Here is a 23,014-nt window from a genome sequence, read left to right as displayed (position 1 = left end):
TGGTAGTGGGGTCACATGGGCAATCCAAGATGGCCGCGCCCATGGACCGGAGGACAGCGCTTCCTGGAGGTAGTTAGCGGGGACCAGCGGTGAGCAGGAGCCGGCGTGGGAGCAGCACAGCAGCGGGACCCTCCAGAGGACAACAGCGGAGACTGCCTTGGGAGAAGAGGAAGGAGCGTACAGCGCGGGAGCCGGAAGACAGCGCGGGTCAGCGCCCGCACAGGTAAGCGACGGGGTCTGATTCTGGGGTCTCCCGGCCGCCGTGTGACAGTATATAGTGAATCAAAGAAAGAATCTAAACAGAAAAAGCAAGGTTCTACAAGAAATTGTATTTTACTCCCCAACAACCATGTGAAGATATAACCAAACAACATTAAACCTCCTTTCCAATGTCATTGTCCACTATAGGTGCACTACAAGCAATCTAATGAAAGCCTTAAAACAATTAATGCCATGACGCCCTGATTCACCCACATGTCATTTTAGATTAAAACCAAAAGCAGTATATTTGGAGCACAACAAACGAGCTAAAATGAGTGAAGTTGGTGGTGATACTAAGTGGTATATTTACTAAAGTGTGGGTATTTAGAAGTGGAGATGTTACCCGTAGCAAACAATCAGATTCTACTTAACATTTTTCTAGCACCTTCTGGAATATAATAGCTAGACTCTGATTGGTTGCTATGGGCAGCATCTTTTAGAGCACATAATCAAACTGTATTGGTTTTGGCAGGACTGTCCCAAGTTGAGGTAACAAGCCATCATACTGTGGGTCAGCCCATTTGTAACTACTCACAAGAAGTTGGGAGTTATTTCCCAGTAGTTCATCCATGGTAAGCTTGTAACCTGCTCAATAGTCAATACTTTAAAAGGAAAAGGTATATGTAGGGGAGCACACTTACTTATATCCCAGCATTTTCCTTTGAAGTACTGAGTGTTAACTTGGGATTGTGGGTTACATGGATACAATTCAATCCGATATACATGACTACAAGTACGCAATATAGCAACACAAGTACAGGCACTAATTTCGCGCTGAGGAGTAGACAAAAAGCAAAACAGTATAATAATAGTCAGGTTACCACTCAATGCTTCAAACATAAAAGAATGCCCTTTTCACTTTGATGGAGGGTAGAAAAAGTCCACAAATATGCACCCACTGCCCAACTGGATGATTTAGAAAAATTCATCAACATCCAAAAATTCACAATAAAAATGTACAACCTTTTTTATTTTGCCATGAAATATAATCAAAATACCAATTTAAGAGAAGATCTGGATTCTAAATTTAGAAAACAAGTCTAACTTCTGACACATGATAACAAAAGTTATTAGCAAAAATAAAAAACTTCCTTCTTTAGTACAGAAAAAACATCATAAAAGGTGTCGGAAATTACTGTAGGTACAATTTTAACGTTTTTGGCTAGTAAAACCCAATATAAAACAACCAGCACTGTAGTGAAAAATAAAGCAAAAGATAATAAATCAAAATAAAAATGGATTGAATACATAAATTAAGGGGATACAACAGGAGCAAAAGAGGGAAAGGGAGGAGAGAGGGAGGGACGCCTATGTGTTGGTGATAAATAAAGGATATTCTGGAGAATCCTTAAATTTCACCCTGTAAAAGTATATGAAAATAAATTCAGAATATTATCAAAGGCTGAGAGGGTAATATCCTCCATAACCATATACAGATCAATATGGCAGAACCACTCTCGAATGGATGAGGCAAGAGGGGATTTCAAATGCATTGACATCACAACATTAACAGCATTATTCAGATGTTTGAGCAATGATTTTTTAATATTTGCATGGAAGGATGGTCGTAGAAGTGAACTGCCAAAATCAGTAGTCCATACGTATATCTGAACAACAAAGACGTCTGGAGATGAAGAAAATCCCCTGCCAAAATTCAGTGATCCCAGGGCATGTCCACCAGCTATGGAATGGTGTACCAGAGTTAGCCCCACAGTGCAAGCAGAAATTCGGAATAGATGGGAACATACAGTAGCGTGCAACACAATAGGACTGTGGTATCACCTAGAGATAAATTTGTAGTGGATTCCAATAACTCATGAGCGTTCAAAGCTAACATGAGTGAATTAGAAAAGTTTCTCAAACTGGAAATGATCCATAAGGGACTGACAATCTCAAATCAGGTAGATTTGGATGTAGAGCCAAATCTAGCAATTGGTATATTCGGGAGAGCAAATGGGCCAAGCACAACCCGGACCATCAGCTGATCAACCCCCTGTGGACCAGGGACCAAAGGAGCCCTTTTATATGACTGGGGCTGAACTGCATATTATGCATCAGACAGGTAAGAGGAGAGATAGATGAGAATTTAGAAGGCAGGACCCTGCAATAAGTCTCTGCCAGCAGGCCAAGGTTGACCGCACTGTTAGGTGGGTGGCATATGGGAAGACCAGATTCCAGAGAAAAATGTTTGCAGGGATATGAATCGAAGCACCCTCAGTTTGGACCCACTGCTTGGTAGTGGACATGGTTGACCATGTAGCAATTCAGATTAAATGAGTTGCATAATAATATTGTTAACAATCAGGCAGCTGGAGCCCACCATGAGACTTATGTCTGCATAGAACCTCCAATTTCAATTTTAGAGCCCATTGTTAGGAGCTGCGATAGCCAACCCACAGTGTTTCACTACCTACTCAGGTCCTGCTGTTTGCAAGGAGGTTGGAAAGCTAGCATCAGTAACAACTTTGCATGCTGGTCCCAGTCATTGCTAGGAGACCAGGACCCCAGTGTATGTGATCAGAGGATGCATAGACATGTATGCAGGTGGTGTTTTTTTGCATGGATAGTCATTAGTTGCTCTCCTATGTACAGCATCTCACCTGTAATATGCAGGGGGTTGGTCCTAATTGATATTTAGTGATATTTAGTGATTGGTCTGTGTGTGTTAAGAAGCAGCCAGGTTATCACCTCTTTGTCACTTATAGCTTCATGCCTTGGTGTAAACTTGCTGATCTGAATGCCTGGTGAGTACTGCTGGTATCCTGAATACTTTGACTGCTAATCCAGTTTGATCTATGGTCTCCTGCTCCCTGCATTACATATTGTTAAGTATCACCTTCCTTATTATTTAAAAGTGTCATTTGTTTGCAGTTACCATTATCAAGCTACCTGTTATTATATAGCTCCTGCTGTTAAGGTAAAAAACCACGATTTAATAATATAGTCTCATTGTACTCGCACATTTTAATCAACTAATCCAGCATTATGATCAACTGATTATTGTATAAACCTCTGCTATCCTGAGTTAAATACCTGGCGGCATCTTAGTATCAGTGTGAGCATCTCTCTCGATGGGAAATGGGCAGTTGTTATAGGCAGAAGACCTCTGTAGTGTGGTTCTAGAGGTTTTATTGTTCAGGTGTATCATAACACCCATCAAGTTCCTAAAATAACCTTGGAGGGCTATAGATCAAGATTGTTTGAAGAAGATACAGCACTTTCGACAGGGTTTTCATTATCTTGATCTGTCTAAACCAGGACACCTGCAAAGCTTTCCACTCCCAAAGATCACATCTAACATCTGAAGAATAGGAAGAAGGTTTAGTTTGAAATAGAGATGTGTGGAGACCCCTCTGTTTAGGTTATGATTCTAATTTATCATTATGTTTTGGGCAAAACCACCCTCAAGTGTTTTGGTTCAGATTAGGTTTTGGTTCAGTTTTGGATTCCTTTAAAATAAATATATAAAAAAATAAATAAAAACAGCTAAAATCATGTAATTTTGACCTGTTTACATGCAATCCAAAATCCAAGTTTGGTTTTTAAATCTGATTTCTGAATTGACAGCAGATCCAAGCAGGGATTCAGTTCCACTTGGAACAAGAAAGCGATTCCGAACAGGGTCTCAATTTGACTTGGAACCTTTAAGGTCTGGTGCGTTCCTATTTCAGGAAAACCAGACCACATATCTTTAGTGGGGAGTTCAAAGATTTAAAACAGTCAGTTTGGTGAAATTTATATTAAAGTTTGAGAAGGTATTACTTTTGTGGAATTCACTGGTAAGATTATTTAGGGAAACCAATGGGTTTGAAACTATTGCTAACAAGTCATCAGGAAATAGTGCCAAATTATATTCCGACCTCCCAATCAAAAAGCCTAAAACATCAGGATTGGCCTTGCTGAGGCTTCCATGGAAAGGATAAAATTAATGGGAGAGAGCAGTCCTGTCTAGTTCCATTGGAGATACTGAAGCAGTCGGAATGAATCCCATTCATCTTGACCCTAGCCCAGTGGTTCCCAAACTGGGTGCTGTGGTACCCTGGGGTGCCTCAGGACTCTTACAGGGGTGTCTCGGGTTGGTGATCCAGTTCCAACTAAAATTATATTTAGTCAGTGTGCTAGATAAAACCAGTGCTTATGGCTGCCAATCAAAAAATGTGTGGGCAGAAAGAAATGCAGCCCTGTCAACCTCCACATAACAGATCCTAAGGGTGACATAAAAGCACAATTTACTTCATGTAATTGTTGCTGAACTTCTCAATAAGAAACTTTTGGCCCAGGGGTGCCATGATTCGAAAAAGTTTGGGAATTACTGCCCTAGCCAAAGGGCGAGTATAAAGCACCAACAATGCAGGCACAAAATAAATCTCCCAAACCCAAATTCTCCAGTACCCCTGTGAGAAAGCTCCAACCAAGTCCGTCATATGCAATTTCATTGTCAGTTGACAGCAAAAATATGTGGGACTTCAGCCTTTTGCAAAAGACTTAATTACCTCGGCAACCTTGTTTTCCATAAAGGTGCTCTCCTGTGAAGTGATAGCTTCCTCTGGAAACATTAGGAAATTAATATACTCTAGATAGGACTGAATTTTAATGGAAATATAGGACCTGTCAGGTGATTTGGAGAGAAGGGTCAAGTTGTAAAGCTGGTTGTAGTACTTATGGAACAATGAGGCAATCTCCTCGGGGCAGTGTGCAATTTCTCCCTGTTCTGTCTTCATATTAGAGATAAAGAGGGCAGAACATTGTTTCCTCAGAGCTTGTGCCAGAAACTTACTGGGTTTGTTCGTCCAACAAAAGCACTTGTACATATCTTAATCTCCTAAAGACCATTAAAATATGAGAGGCCTTTTGTTTCTTAATTTTAGACCCCAAATAGATGAGTTTGCTTCTCAACACACATTTATGAGCTTCCTAAATAGAAGCCTTTTAGACAACTGAGGTAGAGTGATGGAGAATTAAACCATCCAAGGCTGCCAACAATTCATCTTTGGATATTTGGTCCTGGATAATAAGCTCATTGAGCCACAAGGATCAATTATAAGGAGTGGAATGGGGAACAGCAACCAAGACAGACATGGAAAGTGATCCGACCAAGTTGTAGGGCCAATAGAAGAGTCCTATATGAAAGAAAAAACTTATGTGGAATGAAATAATAATCAAGCCTACTATAAACTTGACGGGGAATTGAGAAGAAAGTGAAGTATTAATCTTCCTGGTGTGTGAAGCACCACAGGTCAATCAGCTGATGGTCTAAAAATGTATGGTGCACCTGGCAGTAAATGCAGAAGGAGGTGCAAGAATGTCCTTTGAAAGTATCTATGAAAGGGTCCATTGATCAGCTTAAATCTCCATCCTGAATCAAAATACCCAAATGCAAAATAGTTATATTTTCTAACACCTGGGTCCAAAAGACTGGTTTACTTGCATTTGGGGGCATAAGGGGAAACCAAAGTAAAATCTTGAGAGAATATTTTACATTTAACCAAAATACCTCTCCCCATCCTGAGTTGAGATGTGTAACCCTATAAAAGGGGATGTCTGTGAGGATAGCAACTCCCTTTGACTAAGCCTCACCTCACTAATGTTGCTATACAAATGGTAAGATAGTAATAGTTGGAATTGTTAGGGGCAGAATCTAAAACAAATGTGTCTCTTCAACAAAAACTATATCTGTTCATTCAGGATGAAGAAAAAATACAGTGACTGAGAGCGCTCATCAGGACTAAAGACTAACAGAGAGGCATCAAGAGAAAAGGTAAGAAGGGGGAAGAAAAGGAGAATAAACCAACAAAAAATAAGAGCTAACATTATATGCAATGATATGCTGATCAGACACAATGAAAGTATTAAACAGACACACTGGGCAACTGATTGGCATATGAGAGAGCAAGGCCCTACATAAAACTAGCAGCAACATAACCCACTAGGGGGTCACCCAATACCCCCCACCACACAGCCCAAATTTAAAACCACTCACAGCCACCAAAAATAAATAATACAGCTATCACAACATACAACAATAGCATAAAAAGAAAAAGGATAAAGATGAATCTCGTAATGCAAAATACATTTCTAAATGTAAAAGGAGAGTTTACACTCTACACACAGAATGAACATTAAGGTAAACTGAAGTAGGGTACCATAGAAATTATCAGCAGATCCAAAATAATAAAAATGCACTGTGTAGCATGCTAGAAATATAAAAGTTAGCACAGAAATACTGAAAAATTACCCTGGGTCAGCTGAGCCCAAGTGGCTGATCAAGGTCTGACATGATTCTCATGATGTTGCTCTCTGGTAATGATGCATCTAGATGGGAGTAAATTACTGACCAGTCCAGGAGAGGCACTGTCTGGACATTGCGGACAGAACAAAGTCCTTTAGCTCAGATGATGATTTCAACATATGGAGATTTCCATCCTTTTGCACATTGATGCTGAATGGAAAACCCCATCTATACTTGATATTCTTTTTCAGGAGCTTAGACAAAGTGGGTTTAAGGAGACATCTCTGCTGCTAAGTGTGCCAGCAAAGATCTTGAAATATTTGAATCCTGCTGCCTTCAATCCAGCTGATGCAGTTTTTAAATATCTCTTCTATCAGGGAATAATATTGTAGCTGGCAGATTGCACCCCAAGGTCTTTAGAAACCCTGGCTCCAGGCTTTGAAGTGCTGGCTATCCTCCATGAGCAAGGTAAATGGTAAAGTAGAGAAGACTAACCCAAGCTCTAGATCTATTAGGACAGTCATTGTATCAGTCTTGGAGGCTGTCAGTTGGTTGGGCTCAATTAATTGCTAAATGCTTGGCATCCAAATGGGTGACTTTAGAGGATTTGGGGATCACTAATGTTATGTTGGGCAGCATGTACTAGTGGACTGGCAGCTGTGTGAGAGAAGCTGTGATAGTTGAAATTTTCCAAAACCAGGTGGTGTGGCTCCACAGAATGTTGCCATGCTTAGGCTTCAAGTGTCCCCATGAGATGGAGCAGGAGACCACCCCATACAGCCCCACATGGAGTGCTATTCCCAGAAATTGAATGATCCAGAACTGCATGAAGAAGCTTGGTGGGCAGCCACCACACTCAGGGACCCACATGCAATGACAGCCATTCTCCCTGGGTTGCAGACATGCCACACTGGCTGAAAATTATCACAGGAAGTCTTATTGACAGTTTTAACAAATCTGTAGGTGAGGGTTTGGAAATAATTAGTGAATAGAAACTCCATCAAATTAAATTTATCTACAAAAGAAAGACATGCCATTAAAGATTTTATTCAAGATGACAACATAGTCATAAAGCCATGTAATAAAGAAGAATCAGTTGTAATCATGAATAAATAAAACTATAAAAAATAAATCTATTGAGAACTATCAGATATTACCTACCAAAAACAAGGAGAGTATTTCCTCCAAATAATGGGGACAGTCAAGGGAACTAAATTTGTCATAAGCTAGGCCAATATATTTATAGCCTTTTGGGAAACAACAACATATGGATCAACGTAGCTTGGTGCTCAGAACTAAGAACATGCCGTTGTTTTATTGACAACATTCTTTTTAACTGGAGATGCACAAGAGAAAGTTTAGATTAATTCTGTATGTCATTTAACATTAACACTTTTAACATCCAACTTACTTTCAGTATAAGTATAGGAAGCATTAATGTTTTGAACCTAAAAATCTATGTTAAGTAGAATACATTACAAACCACTGTATGTGCCGTAATAATCCAAAAGACTCAAACAATTACATTCCTATTGATAGTGAGCACCATTTGAAATGGCTCAATGGAGTATCAATAAGTCAATCTGTACTCCTGAAAAACAGTTGCAGCAAAGACAATAAATGCCTGAGCCAAATGGAAAAAAAATAGTGATCACCTTGTGCTCAAAGGTTACAAAATGTTTTCATCAAGAGTATCCAAGAAGAAATAATTGACAGGGATAGGACAACAGAAGTGAATATGCTCTACACATGTAATCAAGTGTAGACTTCTGGTCAGCCCACACTTCATCATAACATTGCAAGGATTGGATCTAAACTCTGGTACCCAGTAAGTGATCTAATAGGAAAAATATATAATTTGAACATTTTTATCTAGATGTACTTATGTTATCTTGTTTACATATTTGAAGCATAGTATTATTTCCAGTTTAAGTAACTCACAGCAACTGGAAGTACTTGTATAGTGATAGTATTAAAGACATTTTTTAAAGAGGACCCCTCTACACTGCCATGAGGAATAGCCTCTTCTCAAAACATTTTGGTACTATTGGAGTGTCTGTGTCCTCAATAAGGAGGCTGATCTAGGCAGGGAATCTGGTTTGGTGCAAGTTGACAAGTCAATAATATTTTACTATATTACAAAATATCTATCTGGTAAAATCTCTATTATGATCTTTCTTTAATGTATGCTTTTTGTATCAAAATAAATCTGCCAGAAATTGGATTGTTTGAAGACCTGACATTACCTTTCCCTTTGTGAAATAACCAGTTGCTAGACCTCAGATTGTTTCAATACCTGATATTGCTTATGCCCTCAATGTGTATAATCTACTTGTGGATTAACCCTGACCTTTCTGGAGACTTTTGTGGCTCTTTTGGGACTATAACTAATCTCTTGCTACTTGAACCTACACAGTCTATCTGCAGCAGCAAAAGTCCAAGTAATTCATTAGCAGAGTGGTTGTTTTCTCTCTGTTACCATATTATTTAAGCACTCTTCCAACCAATCAGCTCCTGTCATTTTACAAGCTGTGTTTAAAAAATAGCAGTAGCTGATTGGTTGGTACTTTATCTTTCTTCAATTTATCTCTCTCCAAGGCTTAGTAAATTTACCCCTAACACTAGTATCCATGTGACATGAGCAAGAGAGACAATAGTCAGACATGAGACAAAAAAAACAGAAAGACCCTTCCCATTAGAGCTTACTTTGAAGAGGGAGGATATAGATTTAATAGACACACGGCCCTAGGAGGGGATTGGGAGGGTCAGCATTAAGAGGTGGCTTTTAAGTAAGCATAGAGAGAATTGTAAGTTTGGGTAGAGTTTGTTAGGGTGATGCAAGGAATTACATAGGTGATGAGTAGTATGGGAGAAGTCTTGGAGATGGGAGTGAGAGGAGGTTATTAAAGAGTAAGAGAGGCAATATTGAAGGGTGGATGGAGTGCACACAGGGGTGTTTCTCATTTCAGTATTGCATGGTGGGTAAGCATTAGAGAGTTTTCTAAGTGAGGGTGAGCAGTTATGGAAAAAGGAGCCAGTTAAGGAATTTACAGGAATGAATAATGGAGGAAGGCTGATGGGAGAGGAAGATCAGTCTAGCTCTGTCATCTAGAATGGGTTATAGAATGGAAATGTAAAGTGAAGGGAGGTACATGAAGGGAAAAGTTACTTCATGTATCACAGCATGATTTTTCCAGGTGAATTTTTACACACTCTAGCTGGATTTACAATTACCTTTAAATGAATCCCATTGAGAGTTGACTGAAAGATAATTTTTCATTAAAGAAGGACATATTTTCAAAATATAAATTCTCATTTCTGTCTCTAAAATCATGCAGTTGATCAATTATGAAAATCAATAAATATTAGACTCTAAGTAGTCTTAATTTATGAATAGCAGTTTCACTACTGGCAAGACGCTAGGTATTCCTAATGACTAAACTAAACATACAACACAGAGGCACCAGATGATGACAGCAGCATGTAATACTTAATACAGCCAGAGGGCACAGTCCAGCAGTAAAAAACAACATTGACAAATCCAATTCAGAGTTAAACCAAATGAGATGTGATAAATGAACAAGGTGAGTAGTGGCAATAAATAATCCAATGACTAAAGTAAAGTTGCAGTTATAAGCAGTGGTCAGTCTAGGTGGCATACAATGAAATGAGTTGAGGTTGCAGGAACTAATCAGCCAAGATGTAATTCATAAAGTAGAGACCGTTCCAGGCAGCATTTAAATAGCAGAGTTGGAATACACAGATAACAATAATTCCAAGTAACAAACAGTTAGTGCATACTGTACAATGTCACAGACAGTGGTCAGAATCAAAGTCACAAGAGAAAACACAAAGAGGGTGAGAATGCTAATGTGAAATGCTACAAATTGCAAGGAACTCCCACTGATGCTACTACTTAAAACAGCTAGTACCAATCAACACAAAGTATGAGACCATTCTCCAGTGAGCAGAGAGCATATAAAGGCATGTATATGCAAACAACCAGAATACTCAGCTATACAATAATAACTACAGCAGCTGGTCATGAGCAACAATAGACAGCCTAATAAACCCCAAGAAGAATCCAAGAAATTATGTTCCTAAATATTTATGTAATTTCTTTTCCATATTACTTTTATTTAGTTCATTTTTTATGGCAGGTGTTTAAATATATAAATCAAATTCATCACAAATTATCTGCAGGCATGTGTGTGCAGATATACATTTAGTTTGGAATGAGCTCTTGCACCAGAGATAGGGCTAGCATAAATGTGAATTTATAGTAATGATGGTTGCTTTCAAAAGTGGATATAAAGGAGTGGAATGGCCATATAAATGTGACCAATTGTAATTTTGGATGAAGATCCACATTTACAGTATTTCAATGCAAGCAATGCTGTTTGTGTGCAACTCTGAATCAGGAATACATATATATATATATATATATATATATATATATATTCATTCCACACACTTTTTGATTTTTTTAGTCACAAAATAGACAATGTGCATATTGAGGTTATAAATTGTTTACATGTGTCTTCTCTGTATTGCACAATTTTTGAAATATGCAATTTTTTTTTTTTCAAAAATGTTTGATGTTGGGTTATGAATATTTTTCTTGTGTATATGAGGATTATTTGAATTATAACACATGATTTTGTATACCAACCTTGTGTATTCTTTAATTCTGCCACCAGACACTGAGCTTCCTCCTGAATATGTTCTTCTGTGTTCCTCTTTCCCATGCCAAAGTCCCGCATTGTGGAAAGGGAAAAATTGCGAAGTTCCCGCCATCTCTCCATGTTGCTTGTAAATGCAATTCCTGAATTGTGAAATACAAATGCAGTATGAATTGTATCTAACTTATTTTCATTATTATAGTTGTGTGCAGTAAACATTGCTATGGGTTGGCCACTGTTGACCTTGGTGGAAGTACAGCTGCAATTACTTTTTGTGTTAAAGATGGAGACTGCCCTATGTTGTTGTTTTTTTTATCCATAGATCATGTTGCAGCCCTGTTTCTGATTACTTTTAATCTACAAATGCTAACAGAAAGTTTACATAAAACATTAATTCATTCATTCATTTATTCATTCCTGCTTTATATGCTTCCCAACACTCAGGGCATCTGTCAGCAAAGGCAAGTTCAGTTTTAGACTTTTAGACAGGAAGTACAGTAGAAGGATGTTGCAACAAACAGAAATGAGTACTATAAATACATATAATGTATATCATATATTGATCATGGTGGATCATGAATCATTGTGAATTAGCAATTTGGAAATCTGGCTTTAAGGATCTAGAAAGTGTTATAAGAATGGGCTCTCTTTTTATACAAAATATACATAAATTTGACACCACTGTTTTATTTAAGTGTGAATTGGTAATACTGTACATGTTACACTAAGGGGCGCTGAGAGGGGGGGGAGCGGGTACACTTTACCCAGGCCCGGGCTTCCAGAGGGGCCAGGCGGGGGCCCGGGTCTGGCGCCACCCCCCTCCCCTTCCTCCCTCCCTCGCAGCAGCCCAGCACATGGGAGATTGCTAGCGGCCACAGCAATCTCCCCTGTCTGAGGGGGGGAGCGATCACACTGATCGCGCCCCCCTCTGGCTCTGCGCTGGGCTAAGGGGCTCACAGTGCCCCTTCCCCAGCGTGCAGTGCCGTTTCGTGGTGCTGCAAAAAATGTTTTTTTCCTTCTTCTTCTTCAAGGGTGCGTGGCCATGCTTCCAGCGATTAGGTCACGCCCCCCTCTTTACCGGGGCCCGGCAGCACTCTTTATGGCCCTGGTTACACTATGAGCGGTCTCACCCTATTATTTGTAGAAAGTGTGCAGTACTGAAGCAAATAGATTGGAGGAAGAGCAGATGCAAGAAATCTTTGTTTTTAAATATTTTAAATAAGCAATCACTGTGAGCACTGAAATCTGGAAAAAACATATACAGTATATACAGTATATGTGCAGAAAGGAATGGCACACTAGATACAGTTTGAAAGCTAATCTACTGTACTTGCATTTATTTTGTGCAAGAAACAGCAACATTTCAGGTCTACTCAGGACTCTTTATCAAGCACTCTGGTGTGTGTAATTTTTATATAAAAAATAATAATTACATCTCTACTTATATTTTATTTCAATATATTATTGTTCAATTATATTTTTATACTTAAGTTTAATATTATATTTATATATCTTGTTGGTTTTGAGAAATTTCTGGCTACATAGTATTCAATATCTATAAATTGCATTTATTACATTTTATATAAAGACAGATTACTCACCATAATTCTTGTAGCTATAATCAAAAGAAAGCATGTCTCCTCGAGCTAGGAAATCATCACCTCTATCCACAAAGACTTCTTTCACAGATTTATATCCAGTGACCACAATGACCAGACGGGACCCAAGATAAACCATAAACACCTCACCGTATTTCTCACTTAACTGAATTCAAATTGTGAATATTGTCAGGTCAATGTGTATCGTTTATCTAATTAAAAACATTTGTTTAATTTAAAAGTACATGGAAACATGACTACTTTATATAACCATGTTTATTTTATAATACGTAACACATTTTGATAATGCGTTTCATCTCAATGAATTAGATTCCTTTGGAGATTCATATTACAGTATGGTCAAACTGAATCAAACATTTCAGCAAGTGTTTACACCTTCTATCATATTACTTAATTATGCTGCAATGAATTAGTCATTGATATATGACTGTGCCATATATATTGTACTGGTTAATAATTACCATGAATCCATACTATACTCTCTCTCATACAAAGAAGTACATCAAGATGTTAGATTCTTGTATGTAACTATAATACACCATGATTACTACTGCATCCAGAAAGAGATGAGGCAAATCCTCCAAAATATATACAAACAAAAAGAGATGAGTGATGCAATAAAAAACAAGATGTATTGCTTTGATAATAGTAAAATAAAATCAAAGAAATCTACATTGGTATTTATAAAACATATGTAATTAACATTAAAATACAATATACAGATCCACCATCTTCAATACAGCTAATAGAGTCCACTTGCATTTGATAAACATTGTAGGATCATAATACTAAGTAACCAGAGTATGCTTTCATTATTAATATATATTCCTCTGATGAAACCAGGTCTCAACTCAGAAAGGAATACATTTGTTTAACAGAGCCACTTGGTTACTTTCGTCCTTCAAGATTCTTTTCTTTTTATCTGCTTCTACTCTTTATCTGAAATTAGATTTATTTTTTAAGTGGATGCCTTTGATGAAAATATTGGTGCTGTTTTGTCTCAATCACTGATTCCAAATTGTACCCTTATACATATCTTTAAAATATTCTCTTCTCCCTCAGCTATTATGTGGGTTACCTGGAGTTACTTGCTATAATGTGGGCATTTGAAGAATGGAGACATTGACTAGAGAGAATTGAACATTCAATTATTGTATATACTTATTACTAAAACATTTAATATACTGTATAGAGAAAGTAAAATACTAAACCTCAGAGAGGCACCCTGGATCTTATTCTTCTGTTATTTAATCATTACATATCATGCCTTATCCAGAAGCTTTCTGTAAAAAATACCCTGATACTCTCTACAATACTTCCATCTTTTCTTTAAAAACCATGACTGTCATTGTCTTTCATCAGTGAAGGACTGTGGGCTGCAGTGCAACTGTGACTATATGATTAAAGGATGTGGGCAACTGTTTGTCACACTCAGTGTCATCATCATTTGTGAAGGGCTGTGGTCTGCACCACTGTGACTGTGTCAGTGTTAGGCAAACCATCATATTTAAAAAAAACTAAAAGTGTGTTCAGTACAGGTTCAGGCACTGTACTTAAAAATAAGTTTCAGTAGGTGCCACTGCTACTAATAGTGCTATGAATTGCAGTGTATAAAAACATCAGTGTGTGTTCTTCAGGCACTGTACGTAAAAAATAACATTCAGTAGGTGCCACCAGTATACTAATAGCACTGTGCATTGCAGTGTGTAAAAAACATAAAAGTGTGTACTGTTCAAGCACTGTACTTAAAAATAACATTCAGTTACTAAGAGAGCTAAGAATCTCAGTGTTTGAAAAAATAAAAGTGTGTGTTGTTCAGGCACTGTACTTAAAAAATAATGATCATTAGGTGCCACTGTTAGTATTAGAACTGTAAATTGCAGTGTGAAGTTGTCATTTGTTTAAAATAGAAAACACTGTTTTTTTTCTAAAATGTGTGTGGGTTTCGGCGGCCATGAAGTAGCACTGTGTTAAACAATAGTGTTTAGTAGGTGCAGTGCCATAGTTACTGGAAGCATTGTGAGTCAATATGGATCACGATCAGTCGATAGAAAAGTATTAGCAGCAACTAGTAGTATTGCTGCAGCTGCTGCCAGTCATGACAATACTAGTACTTCAACATCTACTAAAGCCAGTGCTCAAGGGCATAGAGGGTTTAAGACAGAGCACCTGAAATCAAAACAATATTTCACATTGTTAAAGAAAAAAATATCACCTCTAATAATAAAAGGAAAGTTTCCAGCCAAAAAACATAAATTTGCCAACAGGCCATACACCACATGCAGTGAAAAGGAAAGGCTAAGGCCTTGGCCTTTATATTACTCATGGTACTAGAACTGAAATCAGTCAGGCATCTTCTGCTGCCTCACATGACCTTCTAACTTAGAATCTAGAAGAGGTGTCAAAATATATAAATCACTAAAATCAAGGCAGTAGAACAAACTGTGTTTTCAGATTTGTTACAAATCCCTGAGGAGAGACTAATGGGTGTCCACAAGTGCAATGTGTGAGCCTGACCTTTCTGATATAGGACTTGTAGAGAAGCCTCCATCCATCATTCTGTACCATCTGCAAATGTGGGGATGAGCAGTACAAGTAAAAATGTTGACATAGAAATTGAGGATGCTAATGAGGAAGTACAACAGGATGAGGGGGATATTTATGTAGCTGGTGCCGTTAATGAGGATGTTGATGTTGCAGATGTTATTTGTGTAGAAATTAAGTCTGTCACCAGTGGCAGAAGTTCTTGCCAATGATAAGAAACCATTGTCATGTCTGAGTATAAGACCAAAAAATCCACATCTTATATGTGGAATTATATTTACCCAAATTCTGATAATGTTTTTGAAGCCATCTGTAGTGTTTGTAAAGCCACATTAAGGAGAGGTATGGATTCTAACCATCTAGGAACCTCCTCCCTGTTAAGTCGTTTGCATTGAGGTGATGCAAACTATTTCAGAAAATCTGGTAAAATAATAACAAGCAGTCCAGCATCAGCTAGCTCCCTTCTCTCAGCTAGATTCCAGCTCAGGCAATCTCCACCACCAACACCTTCATCATCCATCTCCTCATTAGTGATTAGAGGAAGTTCTTTTGCATCCAATTTGCAAATGCTAATTGATCCTCCCCTATCAAGGATTCATCAGAAAAATCATTCCATGATAGGGCTGCTGCTGGGGGTGAATCTTCATCCCAGAAAGGGACCAATAAAACTAGTAGTACTAGTTTCAAACAACAACTGGCTTTAAAACAATCCTTTGCCAGAGGAAACAAGTATGAAAGCTGCCATCCAGTTGCACAGTGGATCATTTAAGCCATGACAGCTATACTAGTTTTAGATCTTTGTCCAATATCTGCCATTAATGCATCTGGTTTTAGACAGTTAATTGAGGTCCTTAGTCCCCACTACCAAATTTCATCTTTATTCCATTTTACCAGTAAAGCAATTCCTTGTCTGTACGAGGACATTAAAAAAACTATTCAGTGGTCTACAAAATGCCTTTTGTACCAAATATCCACTTAATCATAGATATGAGGACAGCATGACTGTGAAAGCCCACTGGGTGGCTGTACTGCCTTCAACAGCAGCAGTATCTAGCACACAACACCAGCTCATTCACAAGCAGGTTACTCTCTGTATCACCGGCTTCACTAAGAGTCATACCAGTTTTGATCTGTGTGAAAAACTAAGGGATGTTATAGCAAAATCGCTTATCCTGCTTGGGCTTTCCTTAGGATTTGTCATTTCCCCTAACACAACTAATATTGTAAGAGAATTACAACTGGTTGAAATTGAACACATCCCATGTTCTGCACACACAATCAACTTGGTGCTTCAGAATTTTATTTTTAAAAATTACAAGGGCATGCAAGAGATGCTGTCTGCGGCCCAAAAAAATTCTGGACATTTTTGGCATTCAGCAACTGCATGAAGAATATTGCAGTGGCTGCAAATACAGTACATTCACACCTACAAAACTACCCATGACACAGTGGGGAATACTTTCCATTTTATGCAAGCTATTGAAACCATTTGAAATAGTAACCTATGAAGTGAGGTAAAGTACTCCCAGCCTGGGTCAGGTCATTCTGTTAGTTAAACTACTGGAAAAGCAGCTAGAGAAACTGAAGGAGAAGATGAAATTAAGCAATTCCACTAAGTATGTTGTACTTGTAGGTGAAGTTCTTAATCCGCATTACCAGGATCAAAGGGTCATCAACAAATTTAAATTTTATCAATATGTAATGTATTTCTTTCCAAATAACACAGATCAGATATGCAAAGAGCTCCTTGTGAGCAAGTTGTCAGCTCAAGTGGCACATGACTCTCAACATCTCCTGCTTCAGTTTCTCCTGCTACTGCTGCTGGGAAAAAAAACCTAAGCATTCTTAAGAGATCCACTGGTGATGAGGATGAGTCAACTCAGGGTACAGAGTGAATCTGGCCAGGCCTAACATAATTGCCAAAAATTATTGACACCTCTACTGTGACTCAATCTAATACAGTAATCATCCATAGAATGGTAGAGGATTATTTAAGTTACAAATAAGTTACAGACAGTCCCTTTGAATACTGGGAGGAAACTAAAACAAATTGATGCCACTTATAGAAAGTCACTTTACTTTAATTAAGCTGTCATTGTGCAGTGTGTACTGAGAAAGATTGTTCAGCATAGGTGAGTGTTCAGCATGTGAGCAATCAGTGTAGGAGGCTACTTCCTCAAATTGTAGAAAAGATGATGATAAAAATGAACCACAAATTCCATGAGGAAGACCTTTGCCACCAATTTTGTCAAACTACAGAGACTTCTTTAATGGTGGATTCCAGCAGAGATGAGTTAATATTGTGTGATGATGTTGATGATGATGATGATGATGATGATGATGATGATGTTAACACTGATGAGGGTGAAGAGTAGGATGATAATGACATCATCTTGCTATTTTAGAGATTACCAACATTGTTAGCTGCCTTAAGCCCATTCGTAGCTTGTTTTGAGGGGGCCCAAACAAACCAAGCACTTCAAACACAAAAGTGGCAGTACCTGAAGTGCTTGGTTTGTTAAAATGTGCATGTCCTTTTTAATATACAAAATAATCACAAAGACAATTCCATCTTACAGCACATTTTTCATTATGGGCTGTATTTTGGGGGGGCATTGGGGATGGTATTTTTGCAAAGACAAACATTTATATTGGTTATTGTTCTAATAAATTACTAATTTACAACACATTTTAACCAGAATAGAATACAATGTTAATAGCCAAGGATTCCTGACAAGGGTTGCAAAGCTAAGAAAATTAATAGTTTCTCTGCAGAGCTGCAAAATTAATCAGCATATCTTATTTTTTTTAATCAATCAATAAAATTAATCAATCCATGACCTGCTTTCCACTACATACATAATTCACCTCCATTTCCCTGTACTGCCCTTCAGCCTCTGATCTATTTATTGATTAATGAAAATGCTCTTGGTTTCTAACTTTCTATTGGTTCATATAGTTTATTAAACTGCCATCCTATCTGCCACTGCTGTATGGCAAAGTTTCATAGATGTGCTATAATCTTTTAAACTGCCCTATGTTTGTGCCACTGCTCGGTAGCTTTGTATAGTCAGCCAGCTCACTGTAACCTTTGGCTAATATTTGTGAACAATATAGTGAGCTATGAGGTGGTAAAAAATAACTGGAAATTAATGTGATTGAATTTAATAACACTGTAGGAATAAAAAACAGGTCCACATTACATGGTTTAAGCTGTTTTTAACAATTATAAAAAATATATTGATCCAAAATCAAAAACAAAACACGTGAGGGTGGTTTTTCAAAATAAAAACACAAAGAATAATCCAAATCCAAAGCCAAAAAATGGGGGTATAATGGTTACTGTATAAGCCAGACTCACATTACCTCCAGCCTTGTGGATTTTTGTTTGCATATACAGTATATATGATTATGCATATATAAATTGTATGCATAATTACACAACATTCAATTTACCCTGGAGCAAGCAGCTGCAGTCTTATGCAAGGACTTGACTGACCTGATTTCTGTTTACATTTTCTTAATTCCACTGCGATCAACTAAATACTCTGGGTGAACTAATGTTGTCACTGATATTTTGGTATAGGACATGTGATTAGAGAAGTCATCCATACTAAATGGATTCAGAATGGGATACATTGTCTAAGGTGCTCAGAACTCATCATATGTAAAGAGAATTGATCCAAAAAATTATCTTCTGTACTTGGTTTTATATAGTTAACATCACCAAATTCCCATTTGTTGCATAATGGGAGTTTAAGAAGATGGTGAACTGGTAGAGCTGCATCAAAACTTTGGGGGTTATCTATCAAAGCTGAGAGAGAGATGAAATTGTAAAAAAATTTACCAACCAATTAGCTTCTAACTATCATTTTATAACCATAGGCTGCAAAATGTAAATTGGAAGCTGATTTGTAAGAACTTTATCTCTCACAATTTTATCTCTCCCCCAGCTTTGATAAATACCCCCCTTAGACTTAAAACAGTGGTTCTCAACCTCAACCCTCAAGTTTTGCCAACAAGCCATGTTTTGAGGATTTCTGTCTCTGGAAGCAGGTGGGATTACTACTGACAAAGCAAAATATATGTAGATTAACTCATCTGTGCATAATTAAATAAATCCAAAAAACCTGTTGGTGGTACTTGGGGACTGAAGCTGAGAACTACTGATGTAAAATATATATTATGTTATAACTTTTTAATTCTGTAAATATGTTTAATTGGGGTTCAATTCCCATTAAGGAAATAGGTATTGAAGAAGTATTGTGTATTTGATTTTGTTATCAATATTATACAATATTATATATTTTATTTTGCTTGTTCCTGCAAAAAAGTCCCACAAACATAGTTTAGGAGGAAATTGCATTCATTCACTTGTGCAGATGTCAAAGTCAAAAATATTAAAAATACAATAATATCCCAGATTTTGACATTAACTGGCATATTATAGGTTAACCAATAATACCACAAGGAGTTGTAAAGTAAGTTGGATATTATCTGCTCAAGCAACAATAAAATGTGCAATTTCTATTCACCAACATTCCCTGTGTTTAATGTACAAATAAGCTGACCCTTACTGGACAATGGATGAACTAGTTTATGACTGCCCCAGGTCTGCTACACTGAGATTGTGATCTTAATTATACCTATCACCCACACACACCTGTGCAAAGAGTGGCCAGTCCATTGTTTTGTGACATAGATAGGAAGGCAGTTTGAACAGGTCTTCCTAACAAACTAATATATTTGATGTATATTAAATTCAAGAAATTCCCTATTTGATACATGTATACATACAAACACATATGAACTCTTTGCTACAATATATATATATATATATATATATATATATATAAATATATATATATATATATATATATATATAAATATATATATATATATATATATAAATATATATATTTATATATATATATATATATATATATATTTATATATATTTGGTGAAAACCACTTTTAATCATTATGGTATTTTAATTTGAACAATTTTCCTTTTAATCCTAGTGTTATTCAAGTATGTTTGATTTTGCAAGTAATATACCAGCTAGCTGTAGTAACAATTCTCCCCCTTCTGGCCATGAGAGATTAGTTTGATTGATATTTATATTACATGTCCAATGTATTATATAAATCCCAGCTTCCATGGCCCACACAATACATATAGTCCAGGGATGGAACCACATATTAATATCATGTTTAGGATCATATTGTGCAGAATTATGGTAGCAGTAATCTGATGTATGCGAATAGATTGTCGCACATTGCGGCAAGCAGATATTAGCAATGTCAGATTTATGTTTAATAATAGTATATAACAATGGTAGATCTTGAGCTACTTTTTGAGAGACCCTAGAGGAAAGTTCATGAAACTGCAGCCTGAAGCTTAGGCATCGTCCACTGTTCTAGCCAGCCAATGACCCCCAGTGAACTGGAGACATCCCGTCCTTGGACCAATGGAAAGGAACACAACTTGCCATTATACACACCCATAATCTAACTGTATTAAATAAGGCTCCCCTGAATTCAGAGGCCGGTAGCAGTATTCTACCAGTCATCTGGTGATGACTGTACTCTCTGGATTGAAGGATGCGCATGCAAATGTATGTATACTGGTTTGTAACTCTGATCTCTGTTCTTGAACTGTATTGTACCACTGTAAAACTTGTAATAATAATGTTATATATTCTCTAAATACAATATTTACTTTTGTGCGTTGGACCACATAAATTGGTGTGTGTGTTCACATAAGGTTATACTGTTATATATATATTGCTCTGTAATTCATATTGTATTTATGATATAAAGATAGCGACTGTTATGCATATTAGTGTTGTTACAATTAAAGGAAGATATTGCATATGCATAAACATCTTGCTTGTACTGTGCATTGACATTTGTGTATCACCATACGCAAGGTGCATCCACATAGCATCAACAGCCATAGAATATTTAAACAGGATTCCACAGCAGATAATATACTGTAAGGATAAGATTTCTCTACCAAACTCCAAGTGAAACCCCTTTATCAGTGTTCCACAATTCAGTGGTGTAGAAAATTTAACAGGTTCATCAAGTCACAGTGGTTTTGGCAGTCCATCCACAGTTAACACAATGTATTCCAGCTCAAAGTCCTTGATCTCCTTTCTAATATAAATCCTTGTTAATAAGAGAGAACAGCTTTAATGGATGAACAATTAATGCATTTTACTGATTTCCTGCAGTTTCCTTAGTAGCGTGACAGTAAAATCACTAGGACCTGGTGAGCCTGTTATATTCTCTACACCACAGAATTGAAACATTGATAAATTGGATTCTCCTGGAGATGGACAGATCAATCACGTCCCTATATAAAATGCACAAGTGAATTAATGCAATTTCCATCTAATCTATGCCTGTAGGACACTGTAGTTCTTATTTCTTGATCTGATAATATCATGAGTTCTAAACAGTTAATGTCTGCTATATATATTTTATACATAACTGTATATTGATTTTATTGATGAATAGACATTTTAAAAGTGGGTATTTTCTTAGTATGTGAAAGGTTTGTTCTAGTGGCAAGCTGCTTATCGGCCATCTGCCAGTCTGTGCTGGGGTCCAAACATCTGTGTTGCAACAAATTCCCAGGCCTGAACAAGGGTCCAACTAGCAATATCTATAGTAGAATGTTATCATCACTATATATAGCGATAGTTACCAGCCTGGTCCTCATCCAGGGCTAAAGTATATAGGTACTAGATGTTTAGCCAAACTCTTAGGTGACAATTTGGCTCAGGTGGCGTTCCATTTCCACATAAGTTTGGACTGGAAAGAGGAATCTTGCTTCCCTTAGCATTCACACAAATATCAAAACTTCTTTGCACATGGTTTTAGCACTACAGCAGCCAGTAGTTTAAAAAAAAATTGCTTTCTGTGCAAAACGGGTGATGTAGCATATTTCACAAGAAAGTAGAAAACTTTTTTGGACCACACCCAACTCTCAGCTTAATTAATCAGCAGGCGTGGCACAGACAGCTGTTATCGCTTTCTCTACAACCTAGCAATAACCCCTTTGCAAATTACAGCTTTTGAAACAGTTTATTACTTGATAGTGGTGTTGAACACATTCCACCACCATTGCATCTGTTTGGTTGGGTGGACAGCTGGATCTGGCTGTCTTTTGCAATCCCCTGATAACACCATTGTGATATTGCCACCTGGCAGATGACACATCAACAATCTCTTACTGCGAAAATTGTGCTTTTATTTTTCAGATGATAAATAGCACAGCAGACTTTTGTCAGTATGAAACCTGGCTACCTAGTTACTGGTGAACTAATTGCCTAGTCACTTGTAAACTAGCTGACATTGATCGACTCACCTGCAAGAACTGATGGTGTTTTATCCTCCACCCAAGCACTACAAACAAATCAATTACAACCATGTAGTGTGCCTATGTGTTTGTGAGCTGCAAGAGAAACCCAGAGGGAATGTAATAAGCCTCTTTGTCACATATTTATTGAATATATATAGCCTATTAATTTTCTTCAATAAACTGTACTTTTAAATATATATTATTCTGATTATTTATTCACTGAACTGTTTTTATATACTTCTTGTGATATATGATATTTTATTTGCTTTTATTTGCTTATCACCTGGTACTGTATGTATTCACACTG

At 37.3% G+C, this 23,014-nt stretch overlaps 1 protein-coding gene across 1 annotated transcript in view; it reads right to left on the bottom strand.

Moving 5' to 3' along the window:
• The window catches only part of LOC148502868 (cytochrome P450 2A4-like), a 63,435-nt gene that overhangs the window by 38,126 nt on the left and 2,295 nt on the right, over positions 1-23,014 (bottom strand). The window contains exons 2-5 of the mRNA XM_088449260.1: positions 12,774-12,936; positions 11,163-11,315; positions 7,359-7,505; positions 4,755-5,020 (exon numbers count right to left, since the gene is read on the bottom strand). Of these exons, the coding sequence (XP_088305386.1) occupies positions 4,755-5,020; positions 7,359-7,505; positions 11,163-11,315; positions 12,774-12,936 (729 nt within the window). The remainder of the gene's footprint in view (positions 1-4,754; positions 5,021-7,358; positions 7,506-11,162; positions 11,316-12,773; positions 12,937-23,014) is intronic.

This window comes from Taudactylus pleione, unplaced genomic scaffold (genome assembly GCF_031769625.1).
Source record: "Taudactylus pleione unplaced genomic scaffold, aTauple2 ptg000481l, whole genome shotgun sequence".
Taxonomy (NCBI): domain Eukaryota; kingdom Metazoa; phylum Chordata; class Amphibia; order Anura; family Myobatrachidae; genus Taudactylus; species Taudactylus pleione.
The sequence above is the reverse complement of the archived record's forward strand: the minus strand, read 5'-3'. Positions and strand labels throughout refer to the sequence as shown.